We start from the raw sequence: 22987 nt of genomic DNA, 5'->3' as shown, positions 1-22987 counted from the left end.
TATTCTACACGTTCTTTTGAAATGCCTATAGTCTCAGCAATTTCATGCGCTTTGACTTGCTGATCATCCAATACCATATCGTGCACTCGATCAATGATTTCTGGTGTTGTTACACTTTATCGATGTCTTTCGCACGGATCATCTTCAAGGCTGGTAGGACCACGTTTAAACTCTGCGGCCCGTTTCTTAATTGTTGAAAATGAAGGAGAAGAGTGTCCATAAACTTTTATGAACTAAATTTTGAATGAATTTCTTTTGCCATTAAACCTTCTTTTACAAAGAATTTTTTAACCACACAATACTCAATTTTATCCATTTCAAGGGATACAGCCAATACCTTTGCTTCGGATAGCTGTAATAAAACAAACTACTCGATAGAATGACTTGCAATTTCACATGGATGCTTATGACAGATGTATAATTTAGAAAAAAAAATCTTGCTGATAATGTTGCCACCTATGGTCGAGGCCGAGAACTTTTCAGACCACCCTCGTATATTAATGTACACTAAGTTTGTTAAGATAAAAATTATTAATCATTTGCATGTGGTACAAGCAAACAATATCAAAGTTGTTACTTAAGTATAAAGAGCTAATAAGCTTCATTTCGGCAATGAAAACATTACTTAAATTAAGGGGATATTAATTCCCACATAGTTTTAAAACCGAATAAGAAACTCAAAGATTGGAATCAGAGAGTTTCTTGCCGAATATAGTAAACTATAAAGTATCGGCGACACTAGCGTTAGCCACTTGCATTGGCTAACGCTAGTATCGGCGACACTAGCGTTAGCCAATGCAAGTGATCCTAGTACGTAGTACAATACCGGACAACTCGTTGCAAAGGTGGGGGAAGTTCAGATCGCTATTCTTAGGTATTTTCCATAATGTAAAAACACATTTCCTAGGAAATGTATGCTGTTATTACATTATGGAGGGAGGTCACTACCCAGACTGGTTTCGGCCTTTTTTGAGGCTTCATCAGTGAGTAGCTAGACCTAATGCCAAAGTGTATAGCGAAAAGAACTTATATACTCTGCGAATGAGTTTTCCAAACAGGTGCAACCATTAAGTTACTTAAGTATAAAGAGCTAATAAGCTTCATTTCGGCAATGAAAACATTACTTAAATTAAGGGGATATTAAATCCCACATAGTTTTAAAACTGAATAAGAAACTCAAAGATTGGAATCAGAGAGTTTCTTGCCGAATATAGTAAACTATAAAGTATCGGCGAGTTTCTTTTGAGTTTCTTATTCGGTTTTAAAACTATGTGGGATTTAATATCCCCTTAATTTAAGTAATCAAAGTTGTTGTTCTAAAATAAGAGGTTTAGCTGAAGAAAACTTCTTTTCTGCTTGGCTGAGTCATATGTTATATCATAATAGGAATACATCTTTTGCTGTCAATTATATTACACTAAGCACATGTGAATAGTTCGCAACCAGGTTACTGTTTGACTGTGCCATTAGTTATAATAAGAACAGCTGACTTTTTAAATAAAGCTCAAAATTCTTTCTGATGACCAAATCTCAATACAACACATTACAATACAAAGGAGTATAATACAAACTCGGAGTCATGCTTCACATTTTAGTCAAATCTAAGTAGCTTTAGTGAAGTTAACTGCTCTCGGTATTAAAAAAAAAAAAGTAGTTAAAAAGTACCTTTATGCACAAGCTTTTGTTTCCATACTAGTACAAGAAAATAATATAAAAATTAAGCAATATAATTATTAATAAAAATAATACATTTTCAATATAATTTCTTATAAACTAGAATGTAAAATTTTTGGTTTGGATTAATTTTATACTATCTGAACTTCAGTCATATGAATTCTTCTGACATTGGAGGACACTGATTCCAAACCTATCTCAAGAGAGTTCTTTTAGTACTCTTCAAAAGCATCTGCCACTCCTGAATAGCTCTTTGGATAGATGTCATCTGAACCCATGGATGATGGATGCATTCAGCAATACAAAAATCACTCAATATCTAAGTCATATAATAGTAAGAACAAGATGCATAACAGTAAAAATTAAGATGATAGAGATATTTTGCTATCAGCAAAAAGAAAGGATGTTACTTTTCTAAATTTCTAGAGAAGAAATTTGTGTAATCAAGCTTACTTGTCCATAGTCTATTTCTAATGGATAAAAACGATTTGGCTGTTTAACAAAATTCTGTCTGTGATCCCATGAATTTGCAGTCTTTTCTTCATACAGCCTCTTGAATTCCAAAATAGCATCCAACTTACTTGCAAAATGTTCCAATTTATTTCCTCCAATTGTAGTTCCAACTCGTCCCCAAGAACGAAAAACCCAGTAATAACTGAAACAGAGATAAAATACATAAATATGTAAGCAAGCTTTATTTAGCATAAATGGTTCTAGGAAGAATGAATAATTATGCTTTTGTCTATTTCGGATTTGAGCAGATCTCATTACTTAAAAAGCAGCAAATCTTTATGTTAATTTTACAGTTATAATATTTTATATTACACTCCTCTCACTTCTTTATGATTATTCATCACTGTCAATTTTTGGTGCATTTCCTCAAGGGCCACAAGTAGAAATTAGAAGATATTATAATAATCCAACATAGTCCAAGTCCAATTCATGTCCCAAAACACTGATGCTATGACAATGTAAATTTACTCCAATAAACTGTATGCTACAAGAAATTATTCCTTTGGCCCATATGAGTTTGGTATAGTGCAAGCTAACTATATTTGGCAGGTTTCAGATCAGCACTTAACTTTCTGTATTATAAAACTCACAGCTGGTGTATCAAATGTCAACGTTTTTCTAAATCTCTTACCTGCAAAAGTTTGTGTCAAACAATTGTTTCAAAAATTTTCAATTCTCATTTTGTTTAAGTAAGAATACCAGCTCTAATTAACTCTGTCAACATTCTTATATAATAATTATATCATGTTCCTTTCCAACATCTTCAAGTTTGATATGGTGGTTATATTAACTCTCATATCTGCAGTTTTTAACTAATTTTTAATTTTCTAGTCCAGCTTTCAAATTCATGTATTAAAACTGATGCACATTCTAATATACAGTGATAAATTTAAGCTGATTGTTCTGTTGCTCCGTATATATATTTATTAATTCACAGACGCCTTCATCATAACAGAAAACAGCTGTGTTTATTCTAGTACTCATTTCCATAATTAATTTGCCATTTTCATTAAACAGCTAAAACATATTACTTGCTATATATGTTTAATACTCAGAACTGGAGTTTGTAATTTGTTTCCTGCAAATTTCCATATTAGATTTTTTTTTTTTTTTTGCAGATTTCTCAAAATAACATTTTTGTAACTTCAATTATTTAATTTAGCTATAAACTCTTGAAAGTTGGTAGCAGATTTATCTAAAAGCACATTATCAGGGCAATGCAGTTAGGTGACTTTAATTAAGCTTCCACCAACATCCAGTTTGGTATCATATGCTTTCATAATGTTTATGAGTGAACCAATACAGCAGAGATGCAGGTGAGGCACCACACCTTTCAGAAAAAACACCAGTGCTCAGTGGAATTTAATTTAATGAAATACCATAGATGATGATAGCAATGAAAGCAATCTACCACCATGTGGTAAATTGCATTAATTTCCCAATGTAATACCAGTATGGTTTTATGGCTTAAAGTGGCAAAAACAGGGTTTTTACACTTCAGAGCAAAGTCCTGAATAAAAAGTACGATAGCAGGGTGGACTGGAATATGATAGACTAGAGTTGACATGTTTTAACACAGTAAATTACTTTACTACTCTATAATAAAAATATAGGTAGATAAGGGAAATGGCTATGCTAAGGTAATATCAGATTTTGTGAAGGCATTTCAGAATACTGTAAGGAAGTCTGCATAAATTGGAGCGAATGGAGATGAGTATGAAACTGGTGATATGGATAAGGGGACAGCTGGTGGGCAGACATTAGTGAGTAGTCTAGGTGGAGCAGAATCAAAGAGAATCTAGGTGACCAATGGTTTTTCACAAGGGTGTACTTAATATACAAATTAAAACTGCAACAAAATTTGTTTATATATCAATGATATTGGGAATTATTTCAAAGGATATATCCAGTTGTTTGCCAATGATGCTAAACTAGGAAGGGCAACAGCTGATAAAGGTGATAAGGAAACACTGCAAGAATGCCTAATTGGACTGGTAGTTGAGGTAAAGGATAATTGAGAAAAATAGTTCAAAGGAGCACATGGATGTGAATAATACACTGAGTAGCAAGGATAAGGAAAACTGTATCTCTTTTCATAATGCTTTGAATACTATGGCATTTGAAATAATATGTAAACAGAGTAAATGCTAAAGAAACTTTTTCAGTACATGATCAGAAGGGGTGTGTGGGGGGGGGAGTCAACCCCTGGGTGTTGCATAAAGATGTAATAAGCAAAGACGAAGAATAAATTTTTTCTGATAAGTGGAATGGATTGCAGAGGAAATAATAAATGTTCTGTCAGTGATTCTAAGCATTAAACATTAGTTTAAATGTTTCCCTGTGCTGATTACAATCATTAAATCTTGAACATGAGCACTACTCAGCACTTCAGCCTAAATATGTGATTTTTATGACACATTTGCCAAATCTGATTTGACAAATGTCTTTAACAGAAATCAAACTTTATTTCTGTATAATCAAACTTAATTTCTGTTAAAGACTGGTTACAAGTTTGGTTGAACACTTGCAGCATTTTTATTCAAAATGATAGTACTCTCTATAAAGAGTAAATGTCTGCGATTAACAGCCTTATTTGTATATTATAAGGGTTTTTGAAGTGAAAGTGAGTTGGTTGGGCTCATCTGAAAGGTGCAAGGTGCTTCTTCCCAAAAAACTGAGGTTTTCATCTCACACACTTTTAATATATTTTCTGAAAGTTTTTTTGCAAATTTTTACAAATAGATCAATTTAATGAAATGGATGATTTTTCATTTTATATATACATATACAGTAAAACCCCGTTTTTACGTTCCCGCAATTTACATAATTTTTGGATGGTCCTGTCGTAAGGCCTATTCCACGATGTATTGTTTTCCCGCCATTAACAACTTGATGTGGACATTATTTCCCGTGATTGGAATTTTTTTTTTTCTCGGTGGCAATACCGATTTTCGGATCGATTTCAGCAGAAATCTGCATTTCTGTTCTCAGGTGGCGTTGCTTTCGGCTGTAGTTTTCTCGCCATTAACAACTTGACATGGACGTTATTTCCCATGATTTAGGTTTTTTTCCCTTGGTGGCAATACCGATTTTCGAACCGATTTCAGCAGAAATCTGTGCATTTCTGTTCTCAGGTGGCATTGCTTTCGGCTGTAGTTTCGTTTCTGCCATCACGGTGACTTGCACGCATGCAGCAGTACTGTAGTGATGAGCGATACCGTGATTTTTCAATTGATACGAATTGATAACAAAGTACGAATTGATATTGCAGAATTTCTGCAACGTAATTTAGCGTGTGATTTCAAGTTGCGGTGGTGGATTATCCATGTTAGTAACATGGAGTAAAAAGACAGAAAATGTATTTCGGTAGAAGAAAACAATCCTTGGAATTGGTGTTGACATAGCTTGTGCTATTTAAACTTTCAAGTTTTTTAAGCAGAGTACGAAATATCATCATCATCAAACTCTTGCCATGTACCCTCAAGGGGTGTACAGGATATGATAGTAATACATGAAAAATTTACATCATTACTAACTTCCTATCTACAACTTTCCTCCAGATCTATCTGTTACTTGTCAAGACTCCAATATTATCAGATGTTATATTTCTGTCGTCTAAGGCACTTTGTACCATATCAATCCACCTATATCTTGGTCTTCCTCTGGGTCGTTTTCCTGCCAACCTGGCAGAGAATACTTGTTTTGATAATCTTTGCTTGCCCATTGTTTAAATGACCATACCACCTCAGATTAGCTCTGCTAAGACATTACCGGATGCTGACAATGTCAAGTTCTTTCCTAATATCTTCCTTTTTAATATGATATTGCCATTGATGTCATCTATTCATGCATCTAATCTTTCTCAGTATTCGGATTCTCATTTTTGTGGTCTCTAGTCTTTGGTCAAGTGTTTTACTTCTGACCCAGCTCTCAGATCCATAAGTTAAAACTGGTTTGAACACCGTCTTGTATACAGCTAATTTAGTGTTCCGACTAATTTCTCTTATTCCATATGAATTTATTCAATTGACTTCCTACTATACCAGCTTTATTGATTCTGTTGTCTATTTCCATATTTAATTTACCATCTTCACTAAAAATCGTGCCTAAGTAGCTGAAATGCTTTACTTGTACCACAGGTTCTCCGTTCACAATGCAGTTGACATTTTCAATGATTCTGCCTATTTTCATTGTCTTTGTCTTTATATTGCTGACTTTCATACCATATTTATTACAACAGTTATTCAATTTAGCCAAGGAATCTTGAAGAGTCGTAGCGGATTTTTGATAAGTATAACATCGTCCGCATAAAGCAAAGAGCTGACATTAACATCTCCAATTTTGATATCAAGTTCAAATGCCACTTTCCTTCATAATATGATCCATATAGATAATGAATAACAGAGGGGATAATGTACATCCTTGTCTCACACCAGATTTAACATTAAACCATCTTCCTGTACTTCCTTCAATTCTAACTGCTGACTTACAACTCAAATAAAGACTAAGTATTGCTTGATATAATGCCCCATTGACACAATATAACTGTAGCGTATTGTATAGCTTCTCTCTTGGCACCTTGACATATACCTTTTCCAGATCTACAAAACTCAAATAGAGATCTTTGTTATATTCCAATGATTTCTCCACTATTTGTCGTAAAGTGAAGATCTGATCCTGACAGCCTCTATTTGGCCTGAATCCAGCTTGTTCTTCACCAAGCTTTTCTTCTACAATTCATCTCAACTGTTTCTCAAGTATACTTGCATATATCTTACCAGGAACACTCAGTAGGGAAATATCCCTGTAATTCTCACATTCAGTTTTATTTCCCTTTTTATATATGGGTACTATGAGAGCTCTACTCCAATCATCGGGAATTTGTCCCTATGTCCAGGCTTTCTGAACTATGCAGTGCAGCCACTGCAAGACTTTTATACCACCATACATCAGCATTTCTGGTTTAATATCATCTACTCCTGCTGCCTTTATGGCTTCAAGTATGGATATGCATTCCTGACTATATGCCTGTTGAGTGTTTTTTACCACTGTGCTATCACTGCTTGTTTCATTTAGCAATTTCTTGAAGTAATTACTCCATACTTCAACGATATCTTTTTCTCCCATTTTTCATGTCACCTTTATCATCTCTATCTCCTTTTACAGTACTCTATCCTCCATTTCTAAGCTTCTTCAACAACCTCCAAAATATTCTGCCACCTTCTTGATATTTATTTTCTATGTTCTTGCCAAAGTCCTCCCATGACTTTTGTTTAGCTTTCTTACATTTGTCTCTGTATTCTCTAAGAGCATAAGCTGACTTATTTGCAAGGAACTTCTGATATGCTTTCTTCTTTTCCTTCACTGCCTCTTTAACTTCCTGTGTCCACCATGGAGTTCTGATTTTTCAATCCTTGCAGCCAACTTCACCACATGCCTCTCTGGCTGAATCAATCAAGGTTTTCCTCAAGGCTTGCACTGAATCTCTAAAGTTTGGTTCCTGTTATCAAACTCTTTCATTTTTTCTTCAATAATCTTTGTGTATTTTAGTCCACAGTTCACGTCTGAGAGCTGCTCAACTTTAATTTGCTTTAAAACTTTCTTACATGTTATTCTTTTCAATATGAAATTCAATTTATCCTGCTCAAGACTAAATAGTGATCACTTCCAATTTCAAATCCTCTGTACACTCTGGTGTCCTGCAAGGGATAAAACATCACTATCAACAATAACATAGTCAATGAGACTTTTCTTATTTCTTGCCTCTTCTCTCCATGTGAATTTGTACACATTTTTATGTTGGAACATGGTGTTAGTAATAACTAGTCCAGGTCCTGAGCAGAAATCCAACATTATTATTAGCTTTGCTCTTTTCTCTAAATTTTCCCAATATATTTTTGTATGTCTGACAATCATTTCCTACTCTGCTATTTAGATCCCCAACAGTTTTCCTTTTTCATTGTGTCAGATGCTTTCTCGAAATCCTCAAAAAATTCCTCCACTTCTACCTTAGTAGAACCTTCTGTGGGACCATAGGCACAAATAAGTCTCATTGTCCAGTTCCCCATTCTCATATTTGCCCTTGAGACTGCCTGCCATTCAAGAAGTTAGTCTCGTATTTAGTGTTGAATACTATGGCTACTCCTTCTTTTCCTTGATTGTCATTGCCTGAATATAACATTTTGTATTTATTGCTCAGAAAGATCCCACCAGTTTTTCTCTTTTTTGTTTCAGTCACCCCCATTATGTCGATCTGGTACTTATCTAATTCCTCAGCTAGCTCCATTTCTTTGCCATTCAAGCTTCTTATGTTGATAGTACCGATCTTTAACTGTGGGGATGTTGAGTTGGGGTGTTTTTCAGATTTGTTCCAGCAGCTGACTTTTCGCTGTTCACTCTGGTTCGCTGGTGAAAACAACGGGGGTCCTGTTTAACTGGGCGAAGCCCCAACCGGCATGAAATTTTGTAATGTTGTACCATTATTTTGTAATTTGGTTTAAGCCAATAAGAATTACAATTTGGTCGGCTAAATTCCAAATTGCCAGCCCATCCTCGTTCATTCAGTATCTAGGTAGATACCCAACAGAGTGCACCATGAGAAGGTGAGGATTATACATTAGGTCAGAAGCCCTGGTCAGTTCTCCGCATTCCTTTAAAGGCTATGTGGAGGTCTCCTCTCAGTTATACAGCTTTGACCCTTAAGCACCCCTTATGAGTATGAAATATGATGTTTATTTTATGATGCCAAAATGAATACATTTAGGCATTTCTTTGATAATTACTCTTTAAGCAACAAATGTTCACTTATGAAAAATACAATTCTCTGAAATAGGATTGTTTTGGCATTAAATGAGGATTCTTTTCATATTAAAATTTTTGTCTGATCTGTGATGAGAAGCATCAGTTCGAAACAGCTGTCTGGCCAGTTGCTAAGGCAACTCCAATGCTGAAGATGGTATTCTCATAACTCTCCAGTCAGTGTTTGAAACTTTCAAAGTTTCTGTGTGTGTATATATATATATATATATATATATATATACAGGGTGTTCGGGATAAATTTGACAGTTTCGTAAGGAAAAAGAAAATCTTCTTTGTATCTATTAAATTTAATGAATTGACAAAAAACATTACAGGCAGAGTTAATTACAATACTATCAACAAGATTTACTCAAAATAACCACCATTAGCATCGATCACAGCTTCAATCCTGCTTCGGAACCTCGAACAAGCTGATGCTACAGTCTCCCTGGGAAGGGCCGCAAAAACTGTTTTAATTTTATCCATTAACTGGGCTTTTGTATTACTGGAAGTGCGATTGGTGTCTTTTTCAACTGCGCCCCATACAAAATAATCCATGGGGTTAAGGTCTGGGGAGTTTGGAGGCCGAACATTTGGACTGGTGAAGTCGTAGAAATTTTCAGACAACCGTTTTTGACTTTTCCCAGATGTGTGGCAAGGGGCCGAATCCTGCTGCCATACATACGGCCTACCATTGGCTACCCTTGTTATCCAGGGCTTGACTACAGTGTTTAGCAACTCCACATAGCCATCTGAAGTCAACCTGAGGCCCTCTTGGAAAAAATGCGGAGGCATCACATTGCCTTCAGAGGATACACATCCGAAAACCATCACAGTTTGGGGAAATTTAGTCTGCATTACACGAGGAATGTCCTTTGTACTGTATGCAAGCCATCTGTTATTCTGCGTGTTGTGTTTTTGATCCTGGCAAAAGTTTTTCTCATCGGAAAAGAACCAGATTGTTTGTGGTTCCGCAGGATTTTTCACTTTGCTTAGAAGTTTCTTCGCGTTTATCAAAAGTTTTTCACGGGCCTTTTCTGTAAGCAGCTGACCTTTGCGGCACTTGTATGAGTAGTAGCGGAGGTCTTCATTGAGTGCAAGCTTCATAGTAGAGGCTGCAACATTCATTTCACGTGACAAAGCCCGATTTCCAATGCCAGGGATCTTCAACACCTGTTCCTGCAGATTTGCGAGGAATTCTGCTGTACGAACGCAATCAGATCGTCTGCTAGGGATCTTTCTTCTTGCTACATCCTCGTAGTCACCATTGCAAGTCTCTAGTTCATGCCTGATTGTTTTTACTGTATTCAGGGAGCATTGGGCAGCAGTCGAAATATCCTTATTTTGATGGCCGGCACGAATCATCATGATACAAGTTATTCTCTTCCATGATTCAGGTGGGTTCCAGCTATCCATCCTTTCTGACATCTTGTATATGAATGAAGAAGGGTCCAACCTTTTAAATGAAGAGAAGTGTGTGTTAATACATGTAACTTACGGAAAAATATAATTAATTATAAATATGTCAAATTTATCCCAAACACCCTGTATATACACACAGTGATATCTCGCTAATCCGAACCTCTTTAGTCTGAACCCACCAGTAATCCAAACTGCGGTTTGAAAGAAAAAGTTTTATTACGTATTATTATTTTGTGTACTATTATTTTTCATTAAATAATTATTATTTTAACTATTACTATTTTTTATTATTATTACAGTACAGTATTTTTTTCCATACTGTACGGTTATACTGTACTGTAGGCCTATTTTGATTTATTGTGTTCACGTTTGCTTTTTTTATACTGCACAGTACGTACTGTATTGTCGGCATGAATCACCGCTGTTGTTAATGAACGATTAGTCACTACTAATAATATTTGTGTTCCCATCAACAACGATGACGTAGCCTAAAGCCTAGTTGTATATAACTCCGTTTTTCTTTGGTTATTGAAATGAAACGTTGTCGGAGTTGTTGTTTATTGTTTTGTGTTTTCGTAAGTTTTTAGTGAACGATTATCGATTGTGTTAGTTTTCTTTTTTTTTTTTCCAGTTTTTCATTAATGTCATTTTTTATTTTACTCTTTTTAACACTGAGCTTTATTTCGTTAAAATGGCTCTCGGATAAGTCTAAAATAATTCAGCGACTAGAAAAGGGTTAAGCGGTTAACTTGCTAGTGAATACAAGGTCGGCAAAACTACAATCAGTGACATAAAAAAAAAAAAAAAAAGACAGGATTTTAACTTATGTTTCAACCACAGAAGGACCAAGCCTTGCTTGGTCCTTAAGAGACAAACTCTGAAAACAAGTGATTTTTCTTTACTTGATTCTAATTTCTGCTGTTTACACGTGGTTTCTTTAAGAAAGAAGTTGTCATACTCCCATCTCCAGAGACATTTTAAAGCAGAAAGCTAAGCAATTCCATTTGCAAATTTATCCAGATCAGAAATTCAAAGCAAGTGATGGTTGGCTAGAAAAATTTAAGATACACCATGGTATTCCGTATCTATCAATATCAGGGGGGGGAAACTGTCTAGTGACGTTTCTGCCGTAGAATCATTCCAAAAAGCTTTTTTAGAAAAAATTCTTGAATTAAATTTAACAGATGATCAAATTTATCATGTGGACAAAACAAAAGTGGCCTTTCTTCGAGGTCATGACCAGAGAAAACTCTAGTTCACAGAAATGAAGCCTCAGTGCCCGGTCGAAAAATGTCCAAAGAGCGTGTCACGATCATGCCTTGTGCATACGCCTCAAGAAAACATAAATTAAAGTTACTTATGACTGGAAAATCAAAACCCCAAGACCATTTAAGAACTGCTGCCTTTCGGTTTCGTACTGAAGTCAACGTAAAGAATGGATGAATGTCGAACTTTTTTCAAACTGGTTTGGTTGAATGATATAATCACGTAATCACAAGAAAGATATTTATTTAACCAAATATTTCGGTCTGGAAATAGCAGACCATCGTCAGTGGTAATAAGAACAGTTTAAAAATACAAGCTAGAATACTAACAATAGATTGTTAAAATTATAACATGTCGTGTGATGTTAAATCACTAAGTATGAAACGGAATATTTTGAAGTACAAACATGATTGAATTTGCTATTAAAAAAAAAATTAATTAATGAGTAATCTTGATTAGACTTTCCCAGATTTTTGATATAGATATAGTCATTACGATTCAGGTTGGGGTGATGGAGCAAGGCCTCGACGCTTTCCTTGAACAAACGTTCGAACCTATAACAGGATCTATGTAAGAGGCGAGTCTTGGACCAAAGGATGCTGTGGTTAGTTTCAATCCCGTGTTGAGCCAAGAACATCAATCATCCATTCTTCACAACAAACCTGAAAAGTCTGGATTGGCTCAACACGGGATTGAAACTAACCACAGCATCCTTTGGTCCAAGACTCGCCTCTTACATAGATCACGTTATAGGTTCGAACGTTTGTTCAAGGAAAGCGTGGAGGCCTTGCTCCATCGCCCCAACCTGAATCATAATGACTGTATATCTATATCAAAAATCTGGGAAAGTCTAATCAAGATTACTCATTAATTAATTTTTTTTTTTTTTTTTTTTTTTTTTTTTTTTTTAATAGCAAATTCAATCATGTTTGTACTTCAAAATATTCCGTTTCATACTTAGTGATTTAACATCACGAGGCGTGTTATAATTTTAACGATCTATTGTTAGTATTCTAGCTTGTATTTTTAGACTGTTCTTGTATTACCACTGACGATAGTCTGCTATTTCCAGACCGAAATATTTGGTTAAATAAATATCTTTCTTGTGATTACATGATTATATCATTCAGCCTTATGTCGCAAGTATCCTTGAAACAACAAACTGGTTTGGTTTCACAACGATTTTGTACCATTATTTAAAATCCAAGAATTTATAACAGAAAGCACTTATTATTGGATAACTGTCGTTGACATCCTCCGGCAGATGAATTGATTAGTGAGGATGGAAATTTTACGGCTATGGTTTTGCCTCCAAACTGTACTCCACTGTTGCAACCAATGGATCAGAACATAATACAATCCATTAAATTAAAATATCGTAAAGACCTGTTTTTAAATGTAATTTCCCAAAATTATGACGTTACCACATCAATAAAAAATATAAATTTGAAGGCAGCTTGGGAAGCCATCGAACCTGAAGCAATTCGAGCGTCATGGGGAAAAAAAAAAACTGTGGCCTTCTAGAATTTACCAAGATAACACTACGGTGATACACAAAAAGAGGAAATTCAAAACGTGCATAATTTGGTTAAAAATATAAATCCAGATGTTGAAATTTCACAAATGGATGTTATGAAATGGATTACAAGTAGAACCGAACGTGAATTCGAAATCAAATCAGATGCTGAAATTATAAATATGACGCTACAGAATGAATTAAAAGAAGATGATGACGATAAAGAACTCAAAGAAAAAAAAAGTAAAATGTGAAGAGGCAGTTGACAGTTTTAATGTGCATATAGAATGGGATAAGCAGAATGATACACCATTCCAAAAAAAATTTATTGCTAATGCAGCTCTGAGAGTCACTGATTTTCTTTTGCTTCCAAAAAGCAAAAGAAAATCAGTGACTTTTCCACAAAGAAATAAAAGAAACTTTTTTTGGATGTTATTTTGTGAAAATTTTTTTGTGTTGTGTACAAGGAAGTGATATTTTTTTATGCAAATTAAGTTATGTACTGAACTAGGAAATTTTATTAAATCAGAATCCTCCATAATACAAGTACATACAAACTAATTTTTTCACTAAAATAAACTTGTGTGCTGAAATATTTTTTAAATTTTACATTACAGTACGGTAACTTTTTTTTCTGTCAGTAACTTCATTTATTTACTGAATTAAATTTATGTACCATTAGAATCTGATTATTTTTGTCTTAAAGGCAATTACTGTTGTCTCTTGGGCGAAATTTCGCTACTCCGAACGAGCACGGTGTTTATTAGTTCGGATTAGTGAGAAACCACTGTATATACAAGTTATAACATCCCTGATAGCCATACTGCAGTTGTTCAATACTGGCGCTCATGAGAACCTGCAAGCACGCATGCAACAAACAATAGCATGTTAGATAGAACGACTTGAAAAATACAATCTTTTTGTGTCATTTATGTATTGCATTTTTTGCATGTAATTCTCAGTTTTTTGTAACTTCAATTTTTTATTACTGTGTTCTACCTTTAGTGGATACCTGAAGAAGGCTGAAACTAGTTGTATCATTATCATTAAAATTTAATATTTTAATTTTTCTTTATTTGGCCAAAGCATAATTAATAATTAATTAAAATTTAAACATTATTAAAAGAACATGCAAGTCCACAGTGATGACTGTTTAATTAATAAAGATTCAGATATTTCATACTAAAACTAATAGTACATCTTCAGTGTTACAAACAGATAGGAATGGAATACAAGTAACGAACATTAGGTGGATCACCTATTAAAATACATTATTGTCATGAGCTAGGAAATGAAAGAAATCAATATATAATTAATATTTAAGTTAATTGGTTTTAATGATTATATAAAATAAAAGTCTCCCAGAGAGTGACACAATCATTTAAATTTAAATTCGGTCGATGTAAAATAGCTTCAGAACTTTCTTTAAAGAGGCGTTCATATTTGAACCTGCATCTATGAAGGAGAATAGCTTTATCCCACTGGATATTATGGGTAGTGTTAATACTGTGTTGTGCTAGACCACACTTCTGAGGTTTCTTGTATTCAATATAATATTGATGTAATTTAATTCTTTTTTCAACAGAACGGCCAGTTTGTCCAAAATAAGAAACATCGCATTTACATGGTATTTGGAAACGCCAGCCAAAGATAGAGATGACAGTTTATCTTTTGTAGAAGGCAATAAGGAAGAAATTTTGTTGATAGGAATATATGCAAGAATCAATTGGTACTTTTTCAAATTTCTACCTATGGGTTCTGAAATGTAGGGGATTGGAAATCTTAAATATTAATTATTTATTAATTTCTTTCATTTCCTAGCTCGCGACAACAATGTATTTTAATAGGTGATTCACCGAATGTTCGTCACTTGTATTCCATTCCTATCTGTTTATAACAGTGAAGATGTACTATTAGTTTTAGTATGAAATATCTGAATCTTTATTAATTAAAAAGTCATTACTATGGACTTACGTGTTCTTCTAATAATTATACTAGGCCACAGGTACCTCTCAAAATAAAAATTTAAAATTGCAAATTAAATTTTATAAACAAATATTTTCAACAAAAAAATACAATAGTTAAAAATTTGTATAAAATTTTAACGAGTATATTTTTTTTTAAAAAAATTGTTTATCAAATTTACTTCAGTATGCTTCAGCCAGATCCCACTTCAACACATCCCTACTAAAAAAGTAAAAAAAAATGCTCCATTTCTACATTTCAAAATCTGAGAACAGATGAGAAAAAATCATTTCAAGAACTGATGGATTTAAAATACAACTCTACCTTGCAAATTTCCCTGTATATCCTTCAATTCAAATTATTGATTTGCAACTTAAGTATAACATATGTTCTACCAGGTTAAAATTTAAGAGTTTCAAACAGTTTTTCACTTAGTTCCTCATCATACGTCTTTTCAAGGAAATTTAAATACCTGTTATAGACATGATTTCTTGAAAAGTTTTCATCAAGTTAAGATAGATTTTTACTTGATAACTTGGCATTTGGAATAAGCTGAGATAGGGTTAGCAATTTTTCCTGATAAGTGTGGGTAGGTGAGATCTGAATAAATCTTACGTGGAACACAGAGCAAGAAATTCCCTGAAATTCTCACATTGTTTTATTTCTATTTAATAAACTGGAATAGCAAGACCTATATTTCCAACCAATAAGGATTCAGCCTTTTGAAATATGCAATTTAGTCAATGTACAACTTTTTTTAATCTCACTCACAAACAGTTGTAAACCCATAATACATTAGTGCTAGTACAATGGATGGATGAAAAGCTTAGATAACAATAATCTGGAAATACTGTTCTAAAAATCAAATAATTATTTTTCAAGACAACTTCAGGCCTCCAATATGTGGAATGATGGTCTTTCACCAAGGATTAAAATTCATCTACCCAGAGAAAGATTTCAACCAAACATCCTGCTAGATAGAGGACAGTGAAGCTATCTACTCAGCCAGGCTTGAATATATATATATATATATATATATATATATACTCCAGCTGCATATCCACATTTCAAATTGCCAATGGATTTATTTATATAACTATTAGTGAAATATACTTGTAGATGCATATTACTTCTGGATATTTTGATAACATATTCACAGCAGCTGATGACTTCATATTCAAAATATCTATATGTTCTGCTTGTACATCACATTTACCATCTGTTTCCTTTTTAGGTGTACTCTGCTTCTCTTCCCCCCCCCCCCCCATTCATTAACTTCCTTGGTAGACTTCAAAACATTTTGCTACATTCATGATATTAATCTTTTATATTCTTTCCAAATTATTACTATAAGTTTAGTTCAGCTTCCTTGACACACATAACTTACTTTCTTATAATATACATTTTTTATTTATTTTTATTCAATTTTATTAGTGTTATATGGAACACAATACTTACGTATCTGAGTTATCTGACTTCAATAACTGCAGCTTGTAATAGGAGTTGGTACCCTTAACAATATCTACCATGCCAAGAACTGCATTATATATGTTTTTATTCTCTGCAAGCACATGAGCTTCATTTTCTAAACCTATGTATATATATTAAAAAATAAACAGAAATAAATAAATGAATCTATAAATAAATAAATATACAAGCACATAATCTCTCAATTACAGAATTGGGTTGAGAAATAAATTTGCTGACCAGTTAACTCAACATATAGTTATGCAGAGTTCTTCCACGAATCAGGTGACATATCTATCACACACACAAGAATTGGTTAACTGAGAGCTTGATGAGTGAGAGATAACTGAAATTATTTAGCAATCTAAAGGCATACCTTGACTTACCACCAACATCTACCAAAAGATCTATCTCTACCATCGATATCAATCCAATCTCATCAAATGTAGAAGATACATACAGTTGGACAGGCATAGCACTGTGTTATATCTGTATGTATCTTCTACATTTGATGAGGTTGGATTGATGTTGATGGTAGAGATAGATTTTTTGGTAGATATTGGTGGTAAGTCACGATATGCCTTTAGATTGCTAAATAAGTTCAGTTAACTTTCACCCATTCAATAAACCAGTTTTCATACTGTATTATTTCAATCATAACTTCAAACTTGGAACTGAAGGTGCCATAACTCCAGGGTATGACTGTATTTACTAAAGTATATATTAAATGTGCGTGCACACACAACATGCACACACAGAGACAGACAGTGTGTCAAAATGCTCTGATTGCTCCTCTTTTTCGCCTGATTTTGTGCAGAACTGAATTGGAAAACGGGATGAAACTTAATACTAAAAACCTAACTGAAACTGTGGCTATTATGATAAATATGTTTATTCCTGATGAGGACGAATCAACAGATGAAAAAAATCCACAAACCATACAAAGAATGGAAAGAGATAAAGACACTCCTAATGATAATGAAATTACATTTAATGAAATCAAATCAAGATCCAAGAAAAACCACCAGAAAGAACAGAACAACTAGTGACCTACTCTTAAGAATATTTCTTGAATTCCCTAAATTCATAACAACAGTTTTTACAAAGAATGCCTCAAGAAAGAATGATTTCCTTTATTATAGAAATGCTCTATAATTATAATGATAATCAAACCAAGAAAAGTAGCATCCAATGAAATTAGTAAACATATAAACTGAATAAAGTTATTGTACTTTATCTATTCAAGAGCTATTAAGCTATAATCAACATGCATTTAGACCTCAATCAAGCTGCAGATTGGTATCAGCACCAGGTCTAAAGTACTCCACATAAGCAAAACAACCTAAAATAGTCTTCCTAAGCAGGGAAGTTCTAGAAATAGCCAGTGAGAATAGCCATATACCTAGGAGTAACAAGAAACAAGAAACTTAACTTCAACAAGTGTATATCTCATATGTTGCTGTAAAATTCTTACAAATCTTACTTCTAGCTAAGTCGACAAGGATAAATTAGAAATTAGGCCAATGAATATTGCATCTGCTTGGAATGATGCATGAAAATCTAAGAAAACCGACAAAAGTTAAACACCTTAGAGCATGTGAATAATTAAAGATAATGAAGAATATCTATTGAGGTAGCTTGTGTTATTGCTGGTCTAACACTGATATGCCTAAAAATGCAAGAATTCTGTCTTGTATATGATGTCGCTTCTGGAAGATATAACAGAAATTGCTAGATCAAAACCCTATGAACTTCTGCTTTACTACAGTAAGTGACCTCACCTAGCAAAGAAAACACATTAAAGAAAAGGTAGCTCTGAATGTGAGGAATACCACATACACACATACTAATGAGAGTAAAACAGAAAAAACAAGCAAGCCGTTCTTTCATAGTATATTACAGACGGTCCATTATACAAGAATGCCATTTTAGACTCCATCCCCAATGTTTGAAGAACTTGCTAGAGTTCATATTCACTTACATATTTCTGGGAATTACAACTCAACACCACAGGCTTCATAAAAAAAACCCAGAACAATCACCTAGTGTTAATAGAGTAGACAAGAAATCTGGTAAGGAATCGCACTCTAGAGGAATGGGAAATTAAGTTCTGCCAGATGCAGATGTATATTGGAGTAGCAGGAATGAGAAAGTGGATCAGCTGGCAAAAGAAGTGGCTATAAGTGAGCATTTAGGAATAAGTTACCAAAAGTACCCCCCCCCCCAAAAAAAAAAAGCTATAAAAACACTTGTAGAAAAATAAGCCTAAACTAATGAGAAGAAGAATGAATACATTTAAAGAAGAAATCAACAAAAGAATTTGTGTCAAGTATCAGAAGCAAACTCCAAACAAAAATAGACACCATCGCTCCAGGTTTAATGATGCTACTAACAAGACATGGGAAATTAAGATATTAAATAGATTACATATGGGGTGCAAAAGCTGTATAACTGAGAGGAGACCTCCACATAGCCTTTAGAGGAATGTGGAGAACCGACCAGGGCTTCTGACATAATGTCCAATCCTCACCTTCTCGTGGTGCACCCTGTTGGGTATCTACTTTGATACTGAACAAACGAGGATGGGCTGACAATTTGGGATTTAGCCGACCAAATTGCATTCTTATTGGTTAAACCAAAATAAAAAATGATGGTACAACATGACAAAATTTCATGCCGGCTGGAGCATCGCCCGGTTAAACAATACCCCCCCCGTTGTTTTCGCCAGGGAACCAGGGCGAACAGCAAAAAGAGCTACTGGAACAAATCTGAAAACACACCCCAACTCAACATCACCAGAGTTAAAGATCGGTACTATCAACATAAGAAGAATTAATGGCAACGAAATGGAGCTAGCTGAGGAATTAGATAAGTATCAGATCGACATAATAGGGGGGACTGAAACCAATAAGACCAAAACTGGTGAGAGCTTTCTGAGCAATAAATACAAACTGTTATATTCAGGCAATGACAATCAAGGAAATGAAGGAGTAGCCATAGTATTCAACACAAAATACCAGGCTAATCTTCTTGAATGGCAAGCAGTCTCAAACAGTGATGTAGGCAAATATGAGAATGGGGAACTGGACAATGAGACTTATTTGTGCCTATGGTCCCACAGAAGGTTCTACTAAGGTAGAAGTGGAGGAATTTTTTGAGGCTTTAGAAAAAGTAACTGACACAATGAAAAATGAAAAGTTGGTCCTTGTTGGGGATCTAAATAGCAGAGTAGGAAATGATTGTGAGACATACAAAAATATTTTGGGAAAATTTGGAGAAAAGAGCAAAGCTAATAATAATGGCAAATATCTGTTGGATTTCTGCTCAGGACATGGACTAGTTATTATTAATACCATGTTCCAACATAAAAATGTGCACAAATATACATGGAGAGAAGAGGCTAGGAATAAGAAAAGTCTCATTGACTATGTTATTTTTGATAGTGATGTTTTCTCCCTGGTGCAGGACACCAGAGTGTACAGAGGATTTGAAATTGGAAGTGATCACTATTTAGTCTTGAGCAGGATAAAATTGAATTTCATATTGAAAAGAATAACATGTAAGAAAGTTTTAAAGCGAATAAAAGTTGAGCAGCTCTCAGATGTGAACTGTAGACTAAAATAAAGAAAGATTGAAGAAAAATTGAGAGAAGAAAAAAACTGAGAGGCATGTGGTGAAGACAATTTCACCACATGCCTCTCAGCTAGAGAGGCATGTGGTGAAGTTGTCTGCAAGGATAGAAAAATTAGAACTCTATGGTGGACACAGGAAGTTAAAGAGGCAGTGAAGGAAAATAAGAAAGCATATCAAAAGTTCCTGGCAATTAAGTCAGCTTGCGCTCTTAGAGAATACAGAGACAAATGCAAGAATGCTAAACACTGTGTAAAACTAGCTAAACAAAAGTCATGGGAGGACTTTGCCAAGAATATAGAAAATAAATATCAAGAAGGTGGCAACATATTCTGGAGGTTGTTGAAGAAGCTTAGGAATGGAGGAAAGAGTGCTGTAAAAGGAGTTAGAGATATAAAGGTGACATGAAAACGGGAGAAAAAGATATCCTTGAAGTATGGAGTAATTACTTTGAAAAACTGCTAAATGAAACAAGCAGTGATGACAGCACAGTGGTAAAAAACACTGACCAGGCATGCAATCAGGAATACATATCCATACTTGAAGTAGAAAAAGCCATCAAAGGTTTAAAATGTGGAAAGGCAGCAGGAGTGGATGATATTCGACCAAAAATGCTGAAGTATGGTGGTATAAAAGTCTTACTGTGGCTGCACTGCATAGTTCAGAATGCCTGGATAGAGGGAAAAATACCAGATGATTGGAGTAGAGCTCTCATAGTACCCATATATAAAAAAGGAAATAAAACTGAATGTGAAAATTACAGAGGTATTTCCCTATTGAGTATTCCTGGTAAGATATATGCAAGTATACTTCAGAAACGGTTGAAAAGAATTGTGGAAGAAAAGCTTGGTGAAGAACAAGCTGGATTCAGGCCAAATAGAGGCTGTCAGGATCAGATCTTCACTTTACGACAAATAGTTGAGAAAGCATGGGAATATAACAAAGATCTGTATTTAAGTTTTATCGATTTGGAAAAGGCATATGACAAGGTGCCAAGAGAGAAGCTATTCAATACGCTGCAGTTATATGGTGTCAATGGGACATTATATCAAGCAATACTTAGTTTTTATTTGAGTTGAAAGTCAGTAGTTAGAATTGAAGGAAGTACAGGAAGATGGTTTAAAGTTAAATCTGGTGTGAGACAAGGATGTACATTATCCCCTCTGTTATTCATTATCTATATGGATCACATTATGAAGGAAAGTGGTAATAAACATGATCTGAGAATTGGAGATGTTAATGTCAGCTCTTTGCTTTATGCAGATGATGTTATACTTCTAAATAAATCCACTACAAGTCTGCAAGATTCTCTGACTAAATTGAATAACTGTTGTAATAGATATGGTATGAAGGTCAGCAATAAAAAGACAAAGACAATGAAAATCGACAGAATCATTGAAAATGTCAACTGTGTTGTGAATGGAGAACCTGTGGAACAAGTAAAACATTTCGGCTACTTAGGCACGATTTTTAGTGAAGATGGTAAATTAAATATAGAAATAGACAACAGAATAAGCAAAGATGGTATGGTGGGAAGTCAATTGAATAAATTCATATGGAACACTAAATTAGCTGTATACAAGACAGTGTGTCCAAAACAGTTTTAACTTATGGATCTGAGAGCTAGGTCAGAAGTAAAACACTTGACCAAAGACTCGAGACCGCAGATATGAGAGTCCTGAAAAAGATTAGAGGCGTGAACAGATGGCACCAATGGCAATATCATATTAAAAAGGAGGATATTAGGAAAGAACTTGACATTGTCAGCATCCAGGAATGTGTTAGCAGAGCTAATCTCAGGTGGTATGGTCACTTAAATAGAATGGGAGAGAAAAGATTAGCAAAACAAGTGTTCTCTGCCAGGTTGGCAGGAAAACGACCTAGAGGAAGACCAAGATATAGGTCGATTGATATGGTACAAAGTGCCTTAGACGATAGAAATATAAGATCTGAAAATGTTGGAGTCTTGACAAGTAATAGACTGATTTGGAGGAAAATTGTAGATGGGAAGTTAGTAATGATGTATTTTTTTCATGTAGTACTATCATATCCTGTACACCCCCTTGAGGGTACATGGCAGGAATTTGATAATGATGATGATGATAGATTACATATTCTATCATCATCCCGATAGTCTTCATCGAGATGCCTCTAATACAAAAATTTTAAATAATTTCGAGTAATACTTTTGGATAAGTCTTTGTTTTGACACCATCACTTCAGGAGATGAGTACATATATGTATATATGATAAACACACATACAGTAGTGAACAACTTAATTTGAACAAGCCATATTTTTGTCGTGTTCAGTTTTTGTTTCAGTTGTGGTTTCGGTTTTAGTTCACTATTTTCATTGATTGCTGCATGTTTTAAATGTCTTTATGACGTTTTTTAATAGTGTTGTGTGTTTAAATAGTGTAAATAAGTTGATATTCATAGTGGTTTATTCATTTTTTGTAGCTATAAAATGGATAAGTCTCCAAGAAAGCATTCAAAAATCTGTCCTCTTTCTCAGCACACATCCATGACTAAAAGACAAATTGCCAATGAGTGTGGTGTTCGTTTGAGTACTGTTAATACAATTTTAAAGAGGTTTAGGGAAGCAGATATCTTTTCGCACGACAGAAAACTACACTTACTAATTAGGAAAAGCAAAATTAATCCAAGATTGTCTGCTGTAGACTTAAATAAAGACTTAGCAGCTAGTATGATTAATGTTTCTGATATGACAGTCT

General features: G+C 34.3%; 1 protein-coding gene across 3 annotated transcripts in view; it reads right to left on the bottom strand.

The window, feature by feature from the left end:
• Parp1 (Poly-(ADP-ribose) polymerase) overlaps positions 1-22987 on the bottom strand; it is a 583272-nt gene that overhangs the window by 222749 nt on the left and 337536 nt on the right. For all 3 annotated transcript variants that reach the window (XM_090399735.1, XM_090399736.1, XM_090399737.1), the window contains exons 15-16: positions 16613-16745; positions 2128-2329 (exon numbers count right to left, since the gene is read on the bottom strand). In XM_090399735.1, coding sequence (XP_090255861.1) covers positions 2128-2329; positions 16613-16745 — 335 coding nt within the window. The remainder of the gene's footprint in view (positions 1-2127; positions 2330-16612; positions 16746-22987) is intronic.

This window comes from Typopeltis vanoorti, chromosome 10 (genome assembly GCF_054136105.1).
Source record: "Typopeltis vanoorti isolate ZY-2024b chromosome 10, IOZ_Tvanoo_1.0, whole genome shotgun sequence".
Lineage (NCBI taxonomy): Eukaryota > Metazoa > Arthropoda > Arachnida > Uropygi > Thelyphonidae > Typopeltis > Typopeltis vanoorti.
This window is presented reverse-complemented; position numbering and strand designations above follow the sequence as displayed.